The sequence below is a fragment of the Lissotriton vulgaris genome, chromosome 1_1 (assembly GCF_964263255.1).
Source record: "Lissotriton vulgaris chromosome 1_1, aLisVul1.2, whole genome shotgun sequence".
In the NCBI taxonomy this organism is placed as follows: domain Eukaryota; kingdom Metazoa; phylum Chordata; class Amphibia; order Caudata; family Salamandridae; genus Lissotriton; species Lissotriton vulgaris.
In genome coordinates this window covers 1,513,015,156-1,513,035,617 of record NC_141685.1, presented here as the reverse complement: position 1 = coordinate 1,513,035,617, position 20,462 = coordinate 1,513,015,156, and the positions used below count along the sequence as shown (strand labels likewise).

At 46.0% G+C, this 20,462-nt stretch overlaps 1 protein-coding gene across 1 annotated transcript in view; it reads right to left on the bottom strand.

Moving 5' to 3' along the window:
* The window catches only part of RELN (reelin), a 1,675,658-nt gene that overhangs the window by 305,484 nt on the left and 1,349,712 nt on the right, over positions 1-20,462 (bottom strand). The window contains exons 33-36 of the mRNA XM_086967429.1: positions 17,053-17,241; positions 15,714-15,987; positions 6,356-6,496; positions 6,062-6,239 (exon numbers count right to left, since the gene is read on the bottom strand). Coding sequence (XP_086823555.1) covers positions 6,062-6,239; positions 6,356-6,496; positions 15,714-15,987; positions 17,053-17,241 — 782 coding nt within the window. The remainder of the gene's footprint in view (positions 1-6,061; positions 6,240-6,355; positions 6,497-15,713; positions 15,988-17,052; positions 17,242-20,462) is intronic.

The window sequence follows — 20,462 nt, the reverse complement described above, 5'->3', positions numbered from 1 at the left end:
CAGGGTACCTGAGAAGGAATTGTTTGCATTGAATTCTAAGCAGAATGCTGCGCTTTCGCAGTCAGGAATAGTGTCAGCTGAGATACGGCATTGGTATTGATTTTTCACAATGATCGCCAGACCTCCGCCTCTGCCGACCGGTCTATCCACTCTAAGAATGTGATAACCTGCGGGTAGAGCTCGAGCCACGTCTGGATCGGAGTGGGCAGAGAGCCATGTTTCTGTCAGGAAGATTGCGTCGGGTTTTTTCTCCTCGAGTAACATGGCAATCTCCGTATGGTGTTTTGGTAGGGAGCGGCAGTTTAGCGCAAACATATGGAACACTTGTGTCTTGGCCGACGGGGTTTTGCGGAAGAGGTGCTTGCATCCCTGACATAAGCCGGGTAGTTCGGTGGGGGCATATATACGAGGGCATTGAAGAGTAGCATTCCTACCTATTTTGTGTAGGGCCGCCGAGCTGTATGTCCTGCTCTGGGCGAGGAGGGGGCCAGGGGTTGTGGCCCTGGGTCCCGGCTGGTCGTGGACGGGCGCAGACGGGCTTGCCTTAGGCGCGCCTTCGGCGCGCAAACGGCGCTCCCGCTGCGCTCGCCCGCTGCGCTTCCTGTAGATGCACATTTGTAGAGCGAAGGGGCGTGGCCTCTAGTGGGCGTGTCCGGTGAGCGCGCCTGCTCTAATGGCGGCCGCTTTGTTGTTGTCAATAGCGCGACAGCGTATGCACCGCTGTGTGCTTAGGGGTAGTTGGCAATTATATTTTTAAAAACACAGAATGATAAGTGACACCACACAAGGTTTAAAAACTTGGGTTAGCCAAGTGTGCGTTTCAGTACCTACAGCTCCCGGCTTCCGCCTCAGGACTGGGTCAGCTGATCGTTCGTTGCGCTGAGGAGCAGCGTTTAAGTAGTCAGGGGGGGCGTGGCCTCTAGTGGGCGTGTCCGGTGAGCGCGCCTGCTCTAATGGCGGCCGCTTTGTTGTTGTCAATAGCGCGACAGCGTATGCACCGCTGTGTGCTTAGGGGTAGTTGGCAATTATATTTTTAAAAACACAGAATGATAAGTGACACCACACAAGGTTTAAAAACTTGGGTTAGCCAAGTGTGCGTTTCAGTACCTCCAGCTCCCGGCTTCCGCCTCAGGACTGGGTCAGCTGATCGTTCGTTGCGCTGAGGAGCAGCGTTTAAGTAGTCAGGGGGGGCGTGGCCTCTAGTGGGCGTGTCCGGTGAGCGCGCCTGCTCTAATGGCGGCCGCTTTGTTGTTGTCAATAGCGCGACAGCGTATGCACCGCTGTGTGCTTAGGGGTAGTTGGCAATTATATTTTTAAAAACACAGAATGATAAGTGACACCACACAAGGTTTAAAAACTTGGGTTAGCCAAGTGTGCGTTTCAGTACCTCCAGCTCCCGGCTTCCGCCTCAGGACTGGGTCATGCTGAGATGATTCTGTCCAGTAACTCAAGGCTTCCTAAAATACTTGGAAAGACGGGGAAGTGAAAAAACACTTGGATCAGGATGTGCCCTTATCATGGGAATGCAAAGGAATGGAGAGAGGGATTTGTGATTTTAAAGGGGAGCTTCAGAATACGAAGCGAAAGCAGAACTAAGTGAGTGGTCGTAAGACGGTGAAACCGAGTGGTGAAGCATTTCCATTTTGAATGATACGCAGATACATACAGGGGCACATGCATCAACCTATTTAGGAAGTGCAAACGGTGCGAATCGGTAAATTCGTCCGTTTGCGATTCCTAAAAAGGTTTTTGGGATGCATCAAACATTTTTGGGAAAATCGCTATTTTTAGCGAATTTCAAAAATGCGATTGCTTTTAAGGAATCGCAAATTTGCGATTCCTTAAAAGCAATGCATGATTGCTTTTAAAATTGCGAATTCACAATTAAGGGGTGCAAATTACCACGAGGGTGAACCTCGTGGTAATTTGCGAAAAACTATTAAAATGCTCAAATTAGCATTTTAAACACTGTCATGTTACAGACACGCATGTCCTTAGGACATGTGTGTGTGAAACATGCACTTTAAAATAAATTTCAGGGGTGCAGGGGGGGGTCCTTTGGACCCCCCTGCACCCATGGAATGCATTAACATTTTGCGAATCGCTAATTGAAATTCGCAAAATGTCAATTCCTTCCCATTGATTCCTATGGGCCTTTTGGCCCATAGGAATTAATGGGAATTGCGAAATCGCAAATTAGAATTTGCATAATATTTGCGATTTGGTAAAAATTGCGATTTTTACCAAATCGCAAAAATTATGCGATTAAATTGATGCATCCCGTTTTGCGATTCCTTATTTGCGATTCCCTATTTTTCGCAAATAAGGAATCGCAAAACCTTACATTGATGCATGTGGCCCACAGTGACATAGATGACAAAGACCTGTGAGGCAAATGAGAATAGAAGGAAGAGACAGTTTAAAAGTACATGACATCCACAGGAGCTTGGAGAGCGGGAATGGTCCGATTTTATCGGCCGTGACATCCACAGGAGCTTGGGCAGCAGGAATGGTCAGATTTGATCAGCCCTGATGAAGGGGCAGAGGCCGTGAAACACGTGTAAGCTGTAAAAATTGTGTTAAAGCCCACAGAGAATCTGTGATTAATCATTCGAGTACATCATTGTTAGACACTTATTGACTTTATATGGGTATTGAACTCTCAGAGTTTATATATGATGGCTCTGGTTGGTATCCAGAGAATGAGATTGTGTTGGGTGTGAAACCTTACACAAGTTTTTATATCTCACAAATGTATATACACACACACACCAGTATTTTAATTGGAAATACATGTCTTTTTTAAATTGTTCATATCCTAATTTTAACTAGCTCATTGTCCACTCTCAAATTAGCACACCTCCATTATAAAGAAGAGCACTCTTTATAGAGCCTTCATTTTTAAATTAGTGCGAGGTTCTGTACATTTTGAAGAGTTCTTTTTCTTCAGCATTGTGTTCATAATCAATGGACAAAGTGAGAAATATAGCAAAACACTGAAACAGTAGCTAAGATATTTTATCAATATGCACCAGGGTAATTAGGTAATTGGACTGAATCTTAGCCTATGCCAGAGTTTGACTGAAATATTGACCAACTCTGTTAATAATAATAATAATAATAATAAAGAGATTTATAGAGCTCCTGGTGACGCCTTCACGGCGTGTCCCCGCGCTGCGGAGAGAAAAAAAAACAAAATAGCGAAGCTGACAACCACCCTACGGACAGAGAGTTGGCTAGTTTTTATACAGGTGAGTCTTTAGAAGTTTTCTGAACTTGATTTCAGATCCTTCTAGCCTAAGGTTGATAGGGAGTTTATTCCAGTTGCTGGCTGCCAGTAGTCTGAAAGAGCGTCCGCCCATTTTTGCTCTTCTGACACGGGGAGTTTTTAGTAGCCCTGCTCCTGCTGAGCGTAATCCTCTGGTGGGTTCATAAGTCTGTATCAGGTCTGAGAGATAGGATGGAGCCTTATGCCAAACAATCCTGTGGCATATTAGGAGTGCTTTGTATAGCACTCTCTTTTTGACCGGAAGCCAGTGTAGCGAGGCCAAGGCAGGCTGAGATGCTGCTCTTTTCGGGAGTCTCAACACTAACCTGGCAGCGGTATTCTGGAGGACTTGCAATCGTGTTAGGTTTTTTTCAGAGTAGCACATTCCCGTAGTCCATGCGGGAGGTAACCAGGGCTTGAGTCAGGGTACGCCGGGCCTCTAGTGGTAGTAAATCCAGAGTGCGGTTGAGGGTTTTTAGTATGCCGAAGCATTTTCCCACTAGGCGATTTACATGGCCCTCATAGGACAAGTTGGGATCAACCCAGATTCCCAAATTCTTTGCCTCCTTGCTGGGGTTGGCCGTGGGGCCCAGGCATGCTGGCCACCAATCTCCTGTCCAGCTAGAGTTGTTCCCTCCGATCAGCACAACCTCAGTTTTGGAGCCATTAAGCTTTAGGCAATGTGAGTTCATCCATCCTGCTAAGGCCTGCATACAGGCCTTGAAGTTGGAGGGGCTTGGGACAGGGAGATCAGCAGTTGGGTGTCGTCGGCGTAAGAAACTAAATCAACTCCAAACGCTTTCACCACTTCTGCCAAGGGGGCCATATAAAGATTGAACAGGCTAGGGCTCAAAGCCGAGCCCTGAGGCACTCCCTGTTCGAGTGCAATGCCAGAGGATTTAAATGAGCCCCTTTGGACCTGAAAGCTACGGTTCGTAAGGAACGCTTTAAGCCATCTTAGCGCTGACTCCGTAAACCCGGCTTTGTTCAGACACTGTAGCAAGATGGAATGAGCTACAGTGTTGAACGCTGCACTAAGGTCAAGCATTATCAGTGCCATGGTGTGGCCAGAGTCCGCCTTTTGACGCAGGGTCTCAGTTGCTTTCAACAGGGCCGTCTCAGTAGAGAAGGCCGGTCGGAACCCAGATTGAGAAGGGTGTAGGAGTTTGTTATTCTCCAGGGGGGCCATAAATTGTACGTTTGCTACTTTCTCTGCCACCTTAGCTAAGTAGGGCAGCAGAGAAATGGGTCTCAGGTTTTCTAGCACTTCTTGACTAATATTTGGTTTCTTTTTGATAGGCAGAACTATAGCTTTCTTCCAATCACCCGGAAGAGTGCCGGTGGAAAAGGAGACTTGGAGAACCTGCCTAATGTAAGGTTCCAGTACCGAGATGGTATCCCCCAACACCTGAGGAGGTGCAGGGTCTCTAGGGGAGCCTGATTTGATACTTCGACAGATGTTGATTAGTATCTCTGTAGGGGGTACTAAAAAGGTTCTAAAGCAGTTCTCTACCTTGCTTACTCCTACAGTTTCCTTAAAGTCACGTCCACTGATTATGTCACCCGAGAAAGTGGCATAGATATCTTGAACCTTTCCTGCGAAAAAATTGGCTATTCTGTTGCATTCCTCAACTGAGTATTTTTCAGGAGTGTTATCGTTAGCTACTACAGAGATTTCTTTAAAAATTTTAAAAAGTTCATGCGAGGAGTTTTCTGCCTCTTCAATGCGGCTTTTATAGTGCACAGCCTTAGTTTTACGAAGTGATATTTTATATTTTCTCTGAGCCTCTTTGTACGCGTTCTTGATTTGAGGGCAGAAATCAACCCGCCATTTACGCTCTAACTTTTTGCATTCGGATTTGGCTATTTGCAATTCCGATGTAAACCAGGGGGCAGACTTTTTATCTCGGGCTTTAGTCTTTGTAGGACACATAGGGGCTGCCTCATTTAATGCGTATACGCTTTTCAAAATTACTGTTTGCACTTTCACCGTCATCACCTCCTGGTGGACCTCCTAGCTCTAGTAGTTTACTAAAGGTGTCAGGTGAGAAATTCAGCAAGCGAATGAACATGCTACTGTGTAGAGGCACAAAATCCCCGTAGTATTTTGCTAGTATCTTCAACTCCTGTACCAGTGACTAAAGGCATAATGACACAACTTCATCAGTTGTACACGATTTGAAAGAACCTCTTACTCAATTAGAAGGAGAATAAACGAAGTATGCGAAGTACTTAGGCACCACCCCCAATAATCCCCTGGTTGCCAGTTTGGAGAAAATGTACACATCCGTGATATACAACCACAATATAATGCCCATTATTAGGTTAACAAGGTAATACATCCCATGGTGGTGAGATTGTTATTTAATTGCCACTGGAAAACTATTTCATGACCATGGCTAAAACCAACTAGGATAGAGTGAAATCTGCACCCCATGAGCCCTGTAGAGGTGGGCATTTGAACTGAGTTTTGCATATAGGATATTTTGTATTCCAAATTCTGAAAAGAGTACCTTTATTATTTATCAGCATACTGAGAGTGGTACTGCAGATCGTTTGATTGCAATTTAAACTCTACTTTACAGAGAAACTCTGTAGTTATGCCTTTCTAAATGAAAAGGGAGCTTTGAGGGAGATACTTGTAGGTTGGTTGGTAGACAGTCTCAAAAGAATTATAGACAACCCTCATGAGGAGTTTGTGCAAAATACCTCAGAGTAAAGAATTTGAAGTGACAACTGTCTATGAACAAAGCAAACACTTTAAGGTAAGTTTTTACGAAAAAATAATCTCACCCCTTTGAAGATGAGTGCAGTTCCAGATTTGATTGTTTCGCCATTCAAATTTCCTCTCTCTGCTCCGTACACTTCAGGCCACAGGTCTGGGTGCAGGTTTCCATTGAAGTCATCTTTCAGCATGGAGGGCAGTGGAGCAGTGGGGACGCAGTAAGGACCACTAAACCCCCTGTCACACCTGAAATGAATTCAGAGTAGGAAAGAAGATGATGGGTGGCTGCCTGGTGGAATTATACACAATTCAGTTGGCTTATGTTTGCATAATCATCCAATTTCATAAAATGTAGTGCTTACACACAGCGCCCTGCATCACAGATTCCATGACCAGAACACATCCATGGGCATCCGTAGGCCAACGCCACATTGTCAATTGACCACATATCAGCACCCGGAGTGTAGTCCTTTTGAATCCATCTAAAGCGTGTCCGAGGAGAGCTAGAGACAAACAAGAGTCAGATCAATCGACTTGCAGAATCAGAAAACTTGACTTCAATACTCAAATCACGATTAAATGCATTTCCATTGTTTCTGCTCAGATCCTCCCACACCGAAATATGCATCATGAATTCTACCCATATCCACCTAGACCCTTGTAACACAAGTGATAATTCATTCTCAGAGAGTTTTTACAATGTGTCTTGCAGTGCCTGAAAGTCACTTTAAGAGGCCTGCCTCACAGGATTTAAAAAAAAAACTAAAAAAAACTAAAATAACGCATGGCATAGAGAAAATCTAAAGTGCCCCATATGTAATGTACAGTAAACCCCAAACTCAGATTCTTCTTCCCAGGTAGTGAAAGAGAACACAGGCCCACCCTCCATATTCCATGACACAGGTCATCCTAGCACAAGACGAGTACAGTAGACACATCATCTATATGATCTTCAGTCACTTCACTGAAAAGATGTTGCAAGAATGTGGTACTTTTCAAACCCCATTCTTACCCCCAGCATCCCTGCCCCCAAGGTACACCACTTTTACCCCAGCCCCTTTATTTGCCCCCAAAAGAATACATTTTCACTGTTCCACTTGGGAATGGAGTGGCCTGGTGAGCCAGAGGAGGAAGGCGCACATTTTCAACTGCTTCAGTCTTACAAGTATAACTCATAGCACAGAGGGTTCTGCATTGCTGCTCAAGCGATGTCCCAATGCTGCACTTCCGTCTTGTTCTACAGACCCCTGCGTAGCTTTGTATTTGCTGGAGAGAGGGCTGAGCGCATTTGGGGGGCTCGCAGATCTACACTGCTCATATGGCTTATAGCGTACACACCCGCACGGAGTAGAAGGGGTCAAGAAGCGGAGGTTGAGGCGGAATATATCATTTTGGCTCTGTATAATACAAACATTATTCAAAGGCCTCTTCTGGAACAGAAGAACATATTACTTACTTTCTTCAATACTCCTTCTGTTGGATACTCAATCTAAACTCATCTTTCAAATTCCTCAAGGCACAAGACAGGATCCAGAACTTTTCATTGCTTTTGCTCCGGTATGCCAGCAGGTGACACCATTGGATTCCATAGTGGACTTACAGTGTCTCTGGAAATGACAGCACAAAGTTGTATATAGATTCACCCCTGTATGCTGACGTCAGTTTCCTTAGGAAATCTTCTGCCTCCTCAGACATGGATCAACCATGACAGATTGCAAGTTATTCAGTTTACGCCACTCAAATGTACCACACTCCATTGTACGCCTCTACACTGCATGTTATTTCAGTACAGGATATTCCAATATATGCCTTTGCACTGTGCAACACTCCAGTGTATAGCAATCCACTGTGTGCCACTACAGTGTACGCAAATAAACGCTACAATATTTACAGGACGTAATGTCACCTTACCACACTCCACTGTATGCTATCTCACTGGATAACATGCACAGTACACCACCATCAGAAGTGCACTTCCACCAGGAAGGGCTGTGGGACTAAGTGAGTGAAATGTCCCTCCCTGTAGACTTGATTTTTTAAACAGTAAAGCCAGGTGAAGGTGTGTATAGACGAACATGTAGCAGCCTGGCAGATGTCCAACACCAGAATACTTCTTGCTAATGTCCTCTTGATAGCCTTAGCTCTGGTGGAATGAGCTTGATGGCTGTTAGGAGGCTCCTTTTTTTGACCAGGTCATGGCATGTTTTAAGCACAGGATAATCTACTTAGACTTCTGAACTGGTTCTCCTTTCTAAGTACTGTCAAAGTCAATACAAAGCTGATCATCTACCCGGGCTCCTTAATGTGCTTGATGTAAAGACTAAGAGTTTTTTTGAGGTCCTGACGGTGAAGCCTCTTCTTTTTCTTAGAAGGGTAAGACAGAGCAAAAATCACAGGAAGAGTGATAGAATATCCCGGGTGGAAGGGTGATACCACCTTCAGCAAGGAGAAGGCATGAGTTTGAAGCATCAACTTGTCTGGAAAGAAGTCAGTATACAGAGGCTGTACGGACAGGTGCCTGTGATGCACACTCACAGTATGCAGAAGTAATTTAAAATGGAATACCTTCTTAATGGTCAGCAATCCTTATAAGCAACTGTGCAGAAGCTCAAAGGGCATGCACATCTAGAAAGTGAGTGCCAAATTAGGAACCTTTGAGGCATATACATGAGCCTCTTCAAGAAAATCCTCACAGCTGGTGACTAGAATAACAAAAATTGGTTGGGCAAATATTGAAAGGCTGAAAGGGGCAAAAAATAACCTTTACCATCAGCGTTCTGTCCCAAATTGTTTACTAATTCTAATGCTTCTGTTTTTAATACAGTATATGCCCTGCCTGAAATGCGAGCAAAAACTCAAATTTGACGCAATTTTACCATCCTGCTAATAGACACCTAAACAACCTCATTAACAGAAAACGTTTTTGATAAGAATTACAGCCACCATTTTACTTATTGAAGCATTCTATTAAAGTAGCAAATTCCTAAAAGATTGTGATGTTGAGTGGATCTGCCATCTTCTTTGTATTCTTGTCCATGACTTGCCCCCCCCAGTACTTCTTTTGAAGGGATTTTTGTTTTATGTAGTGATGCACACGTTACTCACTTGTGTAACGATATATCTGTAAGAGACATTAGTGTTAGATTCCTTACCTTAGAATAGCCCCAGGCGTCAGGCTCGATCCGGAAAGTTTTTCTGAAAGTTTTTAAGAAAACAGTTAACAACCGGGTACCTAAAAGGAGAAGGCTGATCTGGAAGCCAAAGAAAGGCAGAGATGGCCGAAAGATAACCTTTGATAGTGCCCAGAGCAGAGCCCTGCTAGGCCAAAGAGAGAAGGAACAGAAGAACCTAAGAAAGACGGGCAGAAAGGGGATCCACAGCCTTCGCTGTGCACCATGCCACAAATATTTTCCACCTGCAGGCGTATACTGTTTTGGTGGAGGGACGCCTGGCTGCCAGAATTACATCACATACTTCGGGAGGAAGATCGAAAGGTGTCAACTGTCGCCGCTCAACCTCCATGCATGGAGGTGGAGGCTGGACAGATTCGGGTTGAGGACCGTCCCCCGCTGCTGCGACAGAAGATCCTCCCGAAGAGGCAGACGGATAGGAGGATCGATGCTCATACTGAGTAGCTCGCGATACCATACTCTTCGAGCCCAGTATGGAGCCACAAGAAAGACTTGGGCCCGGTCGCGCCTGATCTCCTTCAGCACTCTGGGCAGAAGTGGTATAGGCGGAAAGACGTACAATAGACTGCAACTCCACTCGTGACGAAAAGCGTCTCCCAGCGAGCGCCGCCTTGGAAATTCCAACGCGCAGAACTGATGACATTGCGTGTTTTCTTCGGTGGCGAATAGATCTAACCAATGCTCTCCCCACTGCCAAAAGAGATTTTGCACCACGTCCGAGTTCAGACGCCATTCGTGATCCATCATGCACCGGTGGCTGAGTTCGTCCCCCCCTGGCGTTCAGAGAACCTACCAGGTGTTGAACCACCAAGGTAATGCCGTGATGTTCCAGCATGTCCAGAGGCACAGAGCTTCCTGACATAGGTCCAGGACCCCACCCCCCCTGCTTGTTGCAATACCACATGGCGGTGGTGTTGTCCGTGAACACCTGCACTACACTTCCCCGGACAGAGGGAAGGAATGCCTTCAGTGCAATCCGGATTGCTCACAGCTCCAGAAGGTTGATATGGAGCTGGGACTCCGCCGGAGACCTGAGTCCTATGATCTCCGCCTCTCCCATGTGGCCTCCCCATCCCAGGAGGGACGCATCCATCACCGCTGTGTGCTCCAGTTGGGGAAGGGAGAGGGATCTGCCACTGACCCAATCCCGATTCGTGAGCCACCACTGCAACTGTTGTGCAGCACCCTCCGAGATCTGGACGTGATCCGACAGGTTGCCCTGATGCTGTGCCCATTGGAACTTCAGGTCTCACTGCAGAGCCCGCATATGCCATCTGGCATGCGTCACTAGCAGGATGCAGGAGGCCATCAGGCCCAGAAGTCGGAGGTTCATCCTGACTGAAACCCGGGATAGAGGCTGAAAGAGCGGAGTCATAGCCTGAATATCCGGGACTCGCTGCTCGGGAGGATAAACCCGAAACAGTGTTGAATCCAGAATCGCTCTGATGAAGAGGAGCTTCTGAGAGGGACTCAGGTGTGACTTCGGCACATTGATGGAGAACCCTAGCAAGTGCAGGAGGTCGGCCGTAGTCTGGAGGTGGGTGACAACTGCCTGGGGCGAGCCAGCCTTTAACAGCCAGTCGTCGAGGTAGGGGAAGACTGACACCCCTGACCTGCGCAGATGAGCTGCGACCACTGCCATCACCTTCGTGAAGACTCGAGGGGCACTGGTAAGGCCGAAGGGGAGCATGGCAAACTGAAAATGCTCCTGGCCTACTTTGAACCGCAGGTAGCGCCTGTGGGCCTGCAGGACGGAGATGTGGAAATAAGCGTCCTGCAAGTCCAACGCCACCATCCAGGGTCCAGGGCAGCCAGGACCTGAGTCAGAGTCAGCATCTTAAACTTCTCCTTCCAGAGGAAGCGATTTACGTTATGGAGGTCCAAGATGGGGAGTAGGCCCCCCTTTTCCTTGGGGACCAGGAAGTAGTGGGAATAACAACCACTCCCTACTTCCTGACCGGGAACGCGCTCGACAGCCCCCTTGGCCAAGAGGCGAAGACGGAGAAGAGCCAAATGATCCCCTGACATGCGGTGGTACCGAGGTGGCATGGCAGGAGGGGAGGACAGAAAGGTAAGCGAGTAACCGTGACAGATTATCTGCAGCACCCACTTGTCCAAGGTAATTTCACGCAGTGGCGGAGGTGGTGATGTATCCTGCCACCCACAGGCGTGGGGTGCTCCCTGAAGCTCGGATTAGGAAGGTTTAGAGGGGGAAGCAGCGGGGGTAAAGGCGGACTGACCCACTCGCTGGTTACCAGACCCGCCACTGTGGAAGCCACGCCCGCAGCCATGCTGAGGCTGGTTCTGCACAGGCTTAGCGGAGGAACGTGCTTGGGTGATCTTACCCTGGCCACGAAAGGAACGAAACCCAGAAGTGCAGGGGCCTTCGTGGAAAGACCCAAAGACTTGGCCGTGGCGAGCAAGTCTTTAAAGTGCTCTAGGACATTGTCCGCCTTGTCGCCAAATAGAAGGGCATGTCCATGAGCAAGCTCTGGACATCGGGTGAGAACCCTGTGGAACGAAACCAGGCGGGGCACCGCAACACCAACGTTGTGGAAATCGCCCTGCCCAAAGAATCAGCGGTGTCCAAACCACACCTGATGGCAAAATTCGCCGCATCCTTGCCCTCCACAATTGCTTAGGAAAGGACAGCCTGGACCTACTCAGAGCACTGAGGCAGAACCTCTGCCACCGAATCCCACACTGCGTGGGAGTAACGGCCGAATAAGCAGGCGGTATTAACCGATCTCAACACCAAACTGGCTGAGGAGAACAACCTCTTGCCATATTAGTCCAGCCTCTTAGAGTCCTTATCCGGCGGAGCCGAGGGAAAGGCACTCTGCGATGTCGAGGCCTGAATGACCAGGCTCTCAGGCATGTGGTGAGTGGTCAGGAAGGTGGGGTCACCAGGCAGGGGACGATGACGCCTAGCGACGTTCATATCCACCGGTGCCCCCGAGGCCGGCCGCAACCAAGTACCCAAGAGGACTTCGGTAAGGGCCTAATTGAAAGGGAGCAGCGGCTCCGACGACGTAGATGCCGTCTGGCGCACCTCCGTAAGGAGGTTGGTCTTAAGGGCTACCGTAGAGAGGTCGAGATAGAGAGCCACCATGGCGCGCCGCAGCACCACAGTATAGGAAGCGCCTTCCTCCATACTAGGCGGAGGTGAGGCAAACCCTGGGTCAGAAGACACATCAAGTTCACCCGCATCTTGAAGGTCATCCACCCAATCCTGCTTGGAGTCACACTGCCATGTAAGGGTGTCCGCAGCGGCAGGCCCGTAGCCAGAGAGGGGGTCAGCGGCGCCGGAGGCGGCGCCGGTAGCCGCATCCCAACGTGGATCCCAGGCCGGGACAGCGCTGGGGCAGGAGCCAAGGGGGGTGCCGAGGCCGAAGCCAGCGATGCTGCACCTTGTGGCACCGGAGCCGAGGGCGCTGGATCCACTGGCTCTGGGTCTGGCCGGGCCAACAGGATCTTGACATGGGACCGTGGGCCCGCTGGTGCGCCGGCGGGAACCCAAGGTCTAAACAGGCGGTCAATGGCAGCAAGAAACTCTTGCACCTGTTTGAGAGTCGCAGACGGACTCGGATATAGCGGTTAGGCCGCAGTCCCAGGCTCCGGAGAAGTCGCAAGGGCGGAGCTCCTGTCCCCCACGTCCGCCTACAGGGAGTGACGGGGGGACGTCTGAGACTGAACACGCTTCTTTGACTTCTTTTTATTGCATCGCTTACGGGAATCTGAAGGGGAAGACCTAGAGTCCGAAGAGCGACGGTGAACGGTCCCTGGATCTGGAGCGGCGGTGAGAGGAGTGCCGGACCTTCAGCAACTTCTGGCGCCGCTCCCTTAATACCTTTGGGCCATGGCATGGCAGTCCCGACAATCCTGGGAGTCATGGTCATGCTCCAGGCAGTAGAGGTAGACATCATGGGGGTCCCCTACCGACATATTACGGTAGCACGACCCGCAAGACTTAAAGCCGGGCATCCCTACGTGCACCAGGAGGCAAGAAATGGAGACAAAAGTCTAAAAAAAAGTGCTCCAAAATGACCGAGCTACGTGCTCAATCCGGATCTGTGCTTTCGGTGCGTAAAAAAGTAAGAACTGACAGCAGCGTGGATGGATGGCGCCTAACTACTCTCCGTGACGTCATCTCGGTACCTACGACGCCAATGACGGATGTGGAGCCGCTGGACGCCACCTACTGGCGCACAGAGGTACTGCTAAGCAGAAAAACTTTCCGGATCCAGCCTGACGCCTGGGGATATTCTAAGGTAAGGAATCCATCACTAACGTGTCTCTTTCAGATATTTATTTATCATTAATGGAAAAACTGCTTACTTTGAACTTTTTACATGACTCCTGAACTCTTATGACACTCTCAATTACAAAGAGAAGTGTAGCAGTCCGTTTGAGAGGATGCACTCCACAAGGTCTGCCATGATATGATGGATAATTTTAGCCGCAGATTTCTCATCTTTTGAGTTCCCCCAGGTGCCACACTGGTTCTAGAACTTTTCACAAGAATTACTCAAGCACGCCGGCAGGTGGTTCCATCAGACTCAGCAGTGATGTCACACGCCTCCTGAAGAGATGGCACAGAGTTATACATAGGCACAAACCCTGCATACTGACATCAGTTCCTTTCTTTCAAGAGCTTTGATTCAAAGCCAGGCTTGTTTCTGGCCTGTCACTCCCACTCCAGGGAGAAGCTGCACAATCAGCACTTAAGGGACCCGACTCTGCCCCAGCTTTGAGCCTGCTCCAAGATCAATCCTGGAGCAGTCTGAGTTTCCTGGGCTATTGTTCACCCTTCTGCAGCTAAAGGCCTTAATTTAGCATTTCCAGATGAGCTGACATTGACGGGGCTTCCACCTGGGCCCCTACCGGCACTGGTCCGTTGACGGGCGGAAGGACACTTCGGAGTGGCGATAGGAGCTGTTATGCCCACTGGGAATTCAAAACTAAAAAAAAAAGTGTTGACTGTGTAGGCAGAGGAACGCCCGGCCTATGGACAGACCATTTGGGATTTGGACCTTTTGTTGTTCTTTGTTCTCGCTCGTCTCATTGGAGCCCACGCGCCCATCCTTTTCACGCCCAGGCCCACGAGGGCCTTTTCAGGGTACCAACCCTTCCGATCCCCCCCCCTCCCTCTCACTACCACTGTTCTAAGGAAGACCCCGGCGTAAGGGACTTACTTGCCTACATTCTTACAGGGGTCGAAACAACGACATCAGATACACTAGACAGTTACAACAACAGCGATAAATCACTGTGTTCTATGTTATTTGATCATGGCAATTGGAATTAGGACTACTGTATGAATAAGCTGGCTTATTTTTGAGCCGTCATGTTTTGTAAATAATATACTGTATGAATCACACTTGTGTGCATTCACCACCTCATCCTCACCCTAATCACAAACACCCCCTCCTTCCTTTTTTTCCCTCCTGGCGCACTGTTTTTTAACACTGTGTCAATAATTGTATGAATCGTTTTATGTCTAGTGTGATTAAATAACACTGAACACTAAGCATTAAACGTCTTTCTTTACTCCTTTTTTGATAAATATTGTTTCTTTCTATGTATATAAAACTATCCACTGGGACCACTGTTCTTATGTACTGTTTGATACCCAGGACCCAGTGACTATTTATGGGTTTAACCTTCTAGGTAACTATCTAAGTTAGGCCATCAGGTGTACATGAGTGTAGTCAATTGATGCTAAGATGGCTAGAAATCCCATTGCTAGGATATATACTGTGTGGATCACCTGCTGAGTCTACAGAGGAGGTTTAGAGGGGCCACCAAATATCGGAATTACAAAACCAGACATGGTTATGTTTTGACGGCTCCGCAGAGGAGCACCACACTCACAATTGATGAGAATAGGAATTATATATAATATATCAGTTGTTGGTTTGGAGCCATTAACAGGGCTGTTGCTATGTTAAGTCTACTTTCATCAGCTGACTTATAGTACCAACAGAAATGGCCACAAGAGGGCACTAGATTGCAACCAATGTGTTCAAAAACAGTCTTGTTACTAGAGGGAAAAAGAAGTAGCCAAATGGTAAAATGTCATTTTAACTAGAGCTCCAGATATCCTTGCACCAGAGTCGCTGTTAGCATACTGACTCCATTTGCGTGTACAGGAAAGACCTCTCAATCACTCCCTGGTCCCTATAGATCATGCTATAATGGAGCTGTCTCATGTAGCAAGCATTCCACAATTTATATCATGGGACACCTACTCGTTTGCTCCTATAATAAGGTGAATACCGCCCCTAAGACAAAACTGTAAAATTCAAAACATTTTTTTTAACAGTCTGAGTTATGATTTACATCTGCCAGAAGTCATTATTTGTTAGCTAACACAGTTTACAGAGCAGTTATAGCTTGGGAGAGTCCACATTTGAATTCGAAAAGTGCTTCAAAATACCAAATCTAGTACACATTTTTCATATAATTAGATGACCTCAAGTACATTCTGACACTTTGATAGGAAGCCAGTCCAAGAAATCATACATACATGGTGGAGGGTGGAAGGTAGACTGTGACTCTTCTCCAGTTCTGGAACCTTTCTGAGGTATATACCGAGCTTTCTGTGTAATGCAGACAGCCAATGCTAGGGGGCACGCACTCCTGCGTCACCTGGTGCCAGTCACGCCCATTGTTAAGAGAATACTGGAGCTGGACGCTGTGGGCGTTACTGAAGGGCTTACTGCAGCCCATGTTCAACTCAAACTGCAGGAAGCTGGAGGCAGACACGTGGAAATCCCAGGTCTCAGCATAGCGAGGCTTTCCTGATAGGGCAAAGACAAGTTACAATCACCAATCATGAAGCAACAATTGGGGAAGCATTGAGTATGTACACTCTCCTTGTGGCAAAAAAACTGCATAGTGACTTTGTCACCGGTCAAGGACTACATTCTGATACTGAATAGAAGACATCATTTTTTATCCATTTTGGAACTAGATTGCTTGAGATTTTAGTGGATCTCAAACTGAACTGACAAACTAGGGCAGTTGAATGACTGTCTGCTCTCCCTAATCAGCAGTTCTTTTAGTCAAGACTATAAGTTGAGGATTCTTGTATCCTGAAAATACATTTTCATTGGAGTAAGTGTATCCTGCAGATGAGAGGAAACAATTTCACAGTTTTTATGTGGCCGCAATCAATGTAGATTCTCTTGATAAATGTGAACGCCAACACTGCTTCCCACGGAACCTTTTCACAATGGGCCACATGGCACAAAATGTGATTATTGCTATCCGAGGTCAATAGTATTGACAGTGAGCAATGTCCAGCTTTCAAGCTTGCACCTAGAGCTCCTCAAATCAAGGCTACATGATGTGAAGAAACTGTCTGGTCTCACGTGTACCGTGTAAGAGCCAGCAGATGAGAATTTCTTGAGCATGTACATCTGTAGAGCACACATCCTCAGTGCAGCCTTTATCAAGGGATGTCATCCCAAAACGAACATACAGGTAGAAGCTACGGCTATCCACATTGCCACTGGGAGATGCCCACTTTTTTGTTTCAGAGATTCTAACGAAAAGTTCAAACCAATTTCCCATATTATTGGCAGTATCACTTTAAAGGTGACTGTCAGACAAAAACAGACTTAGGTTTACAGTAGCCGGCAAAATTCAAGAGGCGCTTCTCTCTGAGTGGTCCTCATCAGTGTGATGTACTTAAAGGATGTAATGAGAAAAATCACATGGAGGTAAATACCATACGCCTAATTGCTATCAACACAGCCAGTGCTGACATTTTGCCCATAACATATTCCCTTTCATTACCTTGTCAACACACAGACCAACCAGCTAAGCAGACCGCCTACCAGCATCTATTCCTTGATACATACCTATGTTTTCGCTGAACATCAGAGCTGTGTCCATGGACAGACAGTCAATATCTACTTGGCCCCCTTGAATCCTGTACCAATTAGCCTGTAAATCTCCAGAACCATCAAATTTATCCTGGAAGCTTGTTTTGGAGCTGTCATTCATCCCTATGAGGACATCATCCAAGGCCCACTGTGCAGAGAGCTTTCCTATAAGAGTAGAGATGGGGACAAATATACAGTTACCAAATCTTATTCTTTGACATTCTATCATGCGTGTTTGACTGAATGGAAAGTTGTTTTAATCAAAATCACATTGACACAGATCTTTATGATTGGCGATTCCTATATAGTCAACTCTTCTAAAATCTTGTCTATGCAATTTGCAGTACTTTCCACAAAGAAATATTTTATACTGCAATCTTATTTTATGCTCTCGCATGTAAGACTGATATTCTGCTAATAGGTGCAAACCTGCTACACATGGGCTCCAACACAGACTTGCTTTAATGTCACTAACATATCATAGACATGCATTAATGTCAATGAAATTTGCTGTTAGTATGGTTAACATGTGCAATTTAGCTTCTGCAGAACTATGATCTGGACATGGGTAAACCTTTTCCATCTCTGTTGGTTATGCAATGAAATGTAAACTGGTACCAGGTTGACATGTCAGTAGGGATCCAAAGGTTTTCCCAGAGAGCTATTCTAGCTTGAATCCTCGATCTTTCTGCCAGGTTTCATCTAACAACTAGTCTCTTTTTATCCTTCAAAGAATGCTAACATCTCCCGTTTCACAATATTTTCTCCTAACCCCCACTTATTTAGGTTCAATGTCGGATTCTAAATAGGCTTTACTTTATATTTTAATCCCCCTTTGATAAAGTATAAATAATTTTGCAGGAGACAAAATTGATTTTTTTTTTATCTAACTAACCAATTCACTAAGCTGAATAATAAATGTCCCCTGCTTTGTAAAGGAGGTTGAGGAAAGAATCATGCTTTATAAGGGACATTCAGTTTTAAGCAGATACTGAATCTTCAGTTTGTACATATTGGTAGGTGGACTAATGTCTCAGTTGACGGAACACCTACAGCTACAACGGAAAGTAGGGCAGTTCTACGAATGTAATTTATTATCCACTACATAGTGATGTCTGTATTCTAGGAAACCATACGGAATACTTACAATATTTTTTATGCTGACCTTTTGTAACACGTGTACATTGATAGAAGTCATTTAATGCTGAAGAAATGTCTGCCTTAGGGTAACAAATTGATGGATTTTTGTGTCCTCCAAAATATCTTACTCACAAATCCACACCATGAAATACCCAGCACTTCACACTCTTAAGACACGGGCAAAAATTCACATTGTAGGAATATGTCTTGTTTGTGGTCTTCCTGAAATGTTTTCATTTTTAGGGACAGATTTATTACCGCCATATGTAGACTCTGATGCTGGGAGGCTGCTAAACAACTCTTAGTACATATTTTCTGACCCATTCAAAAAGGAAAGTAATCAGCTAAATCAAATAGGGATATTTGACTTAGAGGTAAGGTCATGGTGACAATGCACAAAACCTGTGCAAGGCTTTTAAGTTGGATATGGTATGTGGGCTGTGGTGCAGCTTTCTACTATTCACATAAGAAACTTTAAAATATGACAACTCGACTACCACAGAATCCATTTATTGCTGTAGGCCAAACTGCAACAAGAACCTGTCAGAACAATCCCTTTAGACATGTTTAAAGACTTTTAATATTAAATAGGTCACCTGCAAAAATTATGCATGGGATACGGCAAGCCCTAGCTGCGTAATATATATAAGTGAGACATGCCAAGTATGTAATTGACATATCTCTGCAGTAAAAGAATTTAAATGTGCGTCTTTTTCCTCAGACTAAAGAAGACTTCACCTTAGCAAACACCTGCTGTGTGTGTATAACCATAAATGTCTAACTATGTGTAGGGACTGCATGGAAATGTCATGTTCACAGCATTATGCAAGTTATTATAAACAATACATAGGTGAACTTGGATTTGTAGTGGACATTTTTATTATTTTTGTAACACTGCCTAAGCCGTGGCAAGCTCCTAAACTGTTTCCTGAGGGTAAAACTCTAATTACAGAGTCTATAATGAGGCATATTCCAGAACAGAGCTGCAGAAGAAAGGTGAAAAAAAATCAAACCTCTAGGAGTTAGTTTCAAAGGGGAAGGAAAGCTGTCCTTCTGATGACCAATTAGAAATCATGGGCAAAAGGGCATCTAGGAAGACGAACCAGTTGCCCATATCTTCTTGCTTGAGAGAATGGTTGAGCTTAATTAACTCCCTGCTCCTATGCCTAGGTATCACAGAAGCTGCTGCTTGAAGTGTGAGAAATTTAGGCATGGCCAGAAAGAAGTTATCCAATGCTTTTGTGAAATTCGGACTGTATCTGAGACTGTGACTCTGATGCAGAGGAAGAGACGACTGCTTCTCAATGAATCATTGTTTTGAGCCCCCACAACCCAAAGTTGTCCTGGTAGTTTGGGAATATTGGGAGCAACAGGACAAACCTTTTTGCAACAAGTCAGGAAAGTGTGACATTTAATGTGTTAGCTGCTCATTTGCTTTCAGCCACCATTTAGAAACATAGTCATTTGTCGCTGCAGTCAGGTATGATTGTCTTTTAGAAAAGAGGGCATTTACCAAAATTGAACTATATTTGCTTAGGTTTGCTTCAGTGCTAAAACTACTGCTGCCACATAGAATCCATTTTGAAAAGCAGTCTCAAAGGATTATGCGGACTTTGTGAGATTTTCATACTCTTCTATGGTCACTTTTTGTCTATTGTTTAAAAATTTTAAATTCCTGAACCTCTTTACTGATTTTTTTCATTTAGAGCTATTTAAATCGTTAGGTTACATTTTCCTTATTTGACTAAACCTGCTTGTGAATTGTAACTGTTTAATTTCATGCCTTTTGTGTTGTTGTGGTGGTACTAAAAGGCTTTACATGCATGTTTTACTTTGGTCCACTGCTACCAAATGTAACCCAGGATTTCTCAATAAAGCCTCTTCTACTTAAGCATTAGACTACTTGCATTTGTTGAGCATTATTCACTGTACATTTCCCTCCTCAATATTCCAGTTATTCACGTACATACGCCGGTGTAATCCACTACAAGAGTGGAATACAGTCCAGGGTTCAGAAAAAGATACCTTCTGAATACAACAAGTGCAAAATCTCTATGATTAGTCATTAGAAGAGCAACGAGGGAGTTTCAGCGTGGCAGCTAGCAGAAGTGCACAATATCAACTTGACGATTACTGACTCAGCCTGTGCTGGTGTCAGCGACCGGGCCGGCAAGTCTGCAGGGAGCATCTGAGCCGGCGCAGGTCATAGGCTTGCGCACTAGCAGCCTGGCGTGGCCAATTACTTC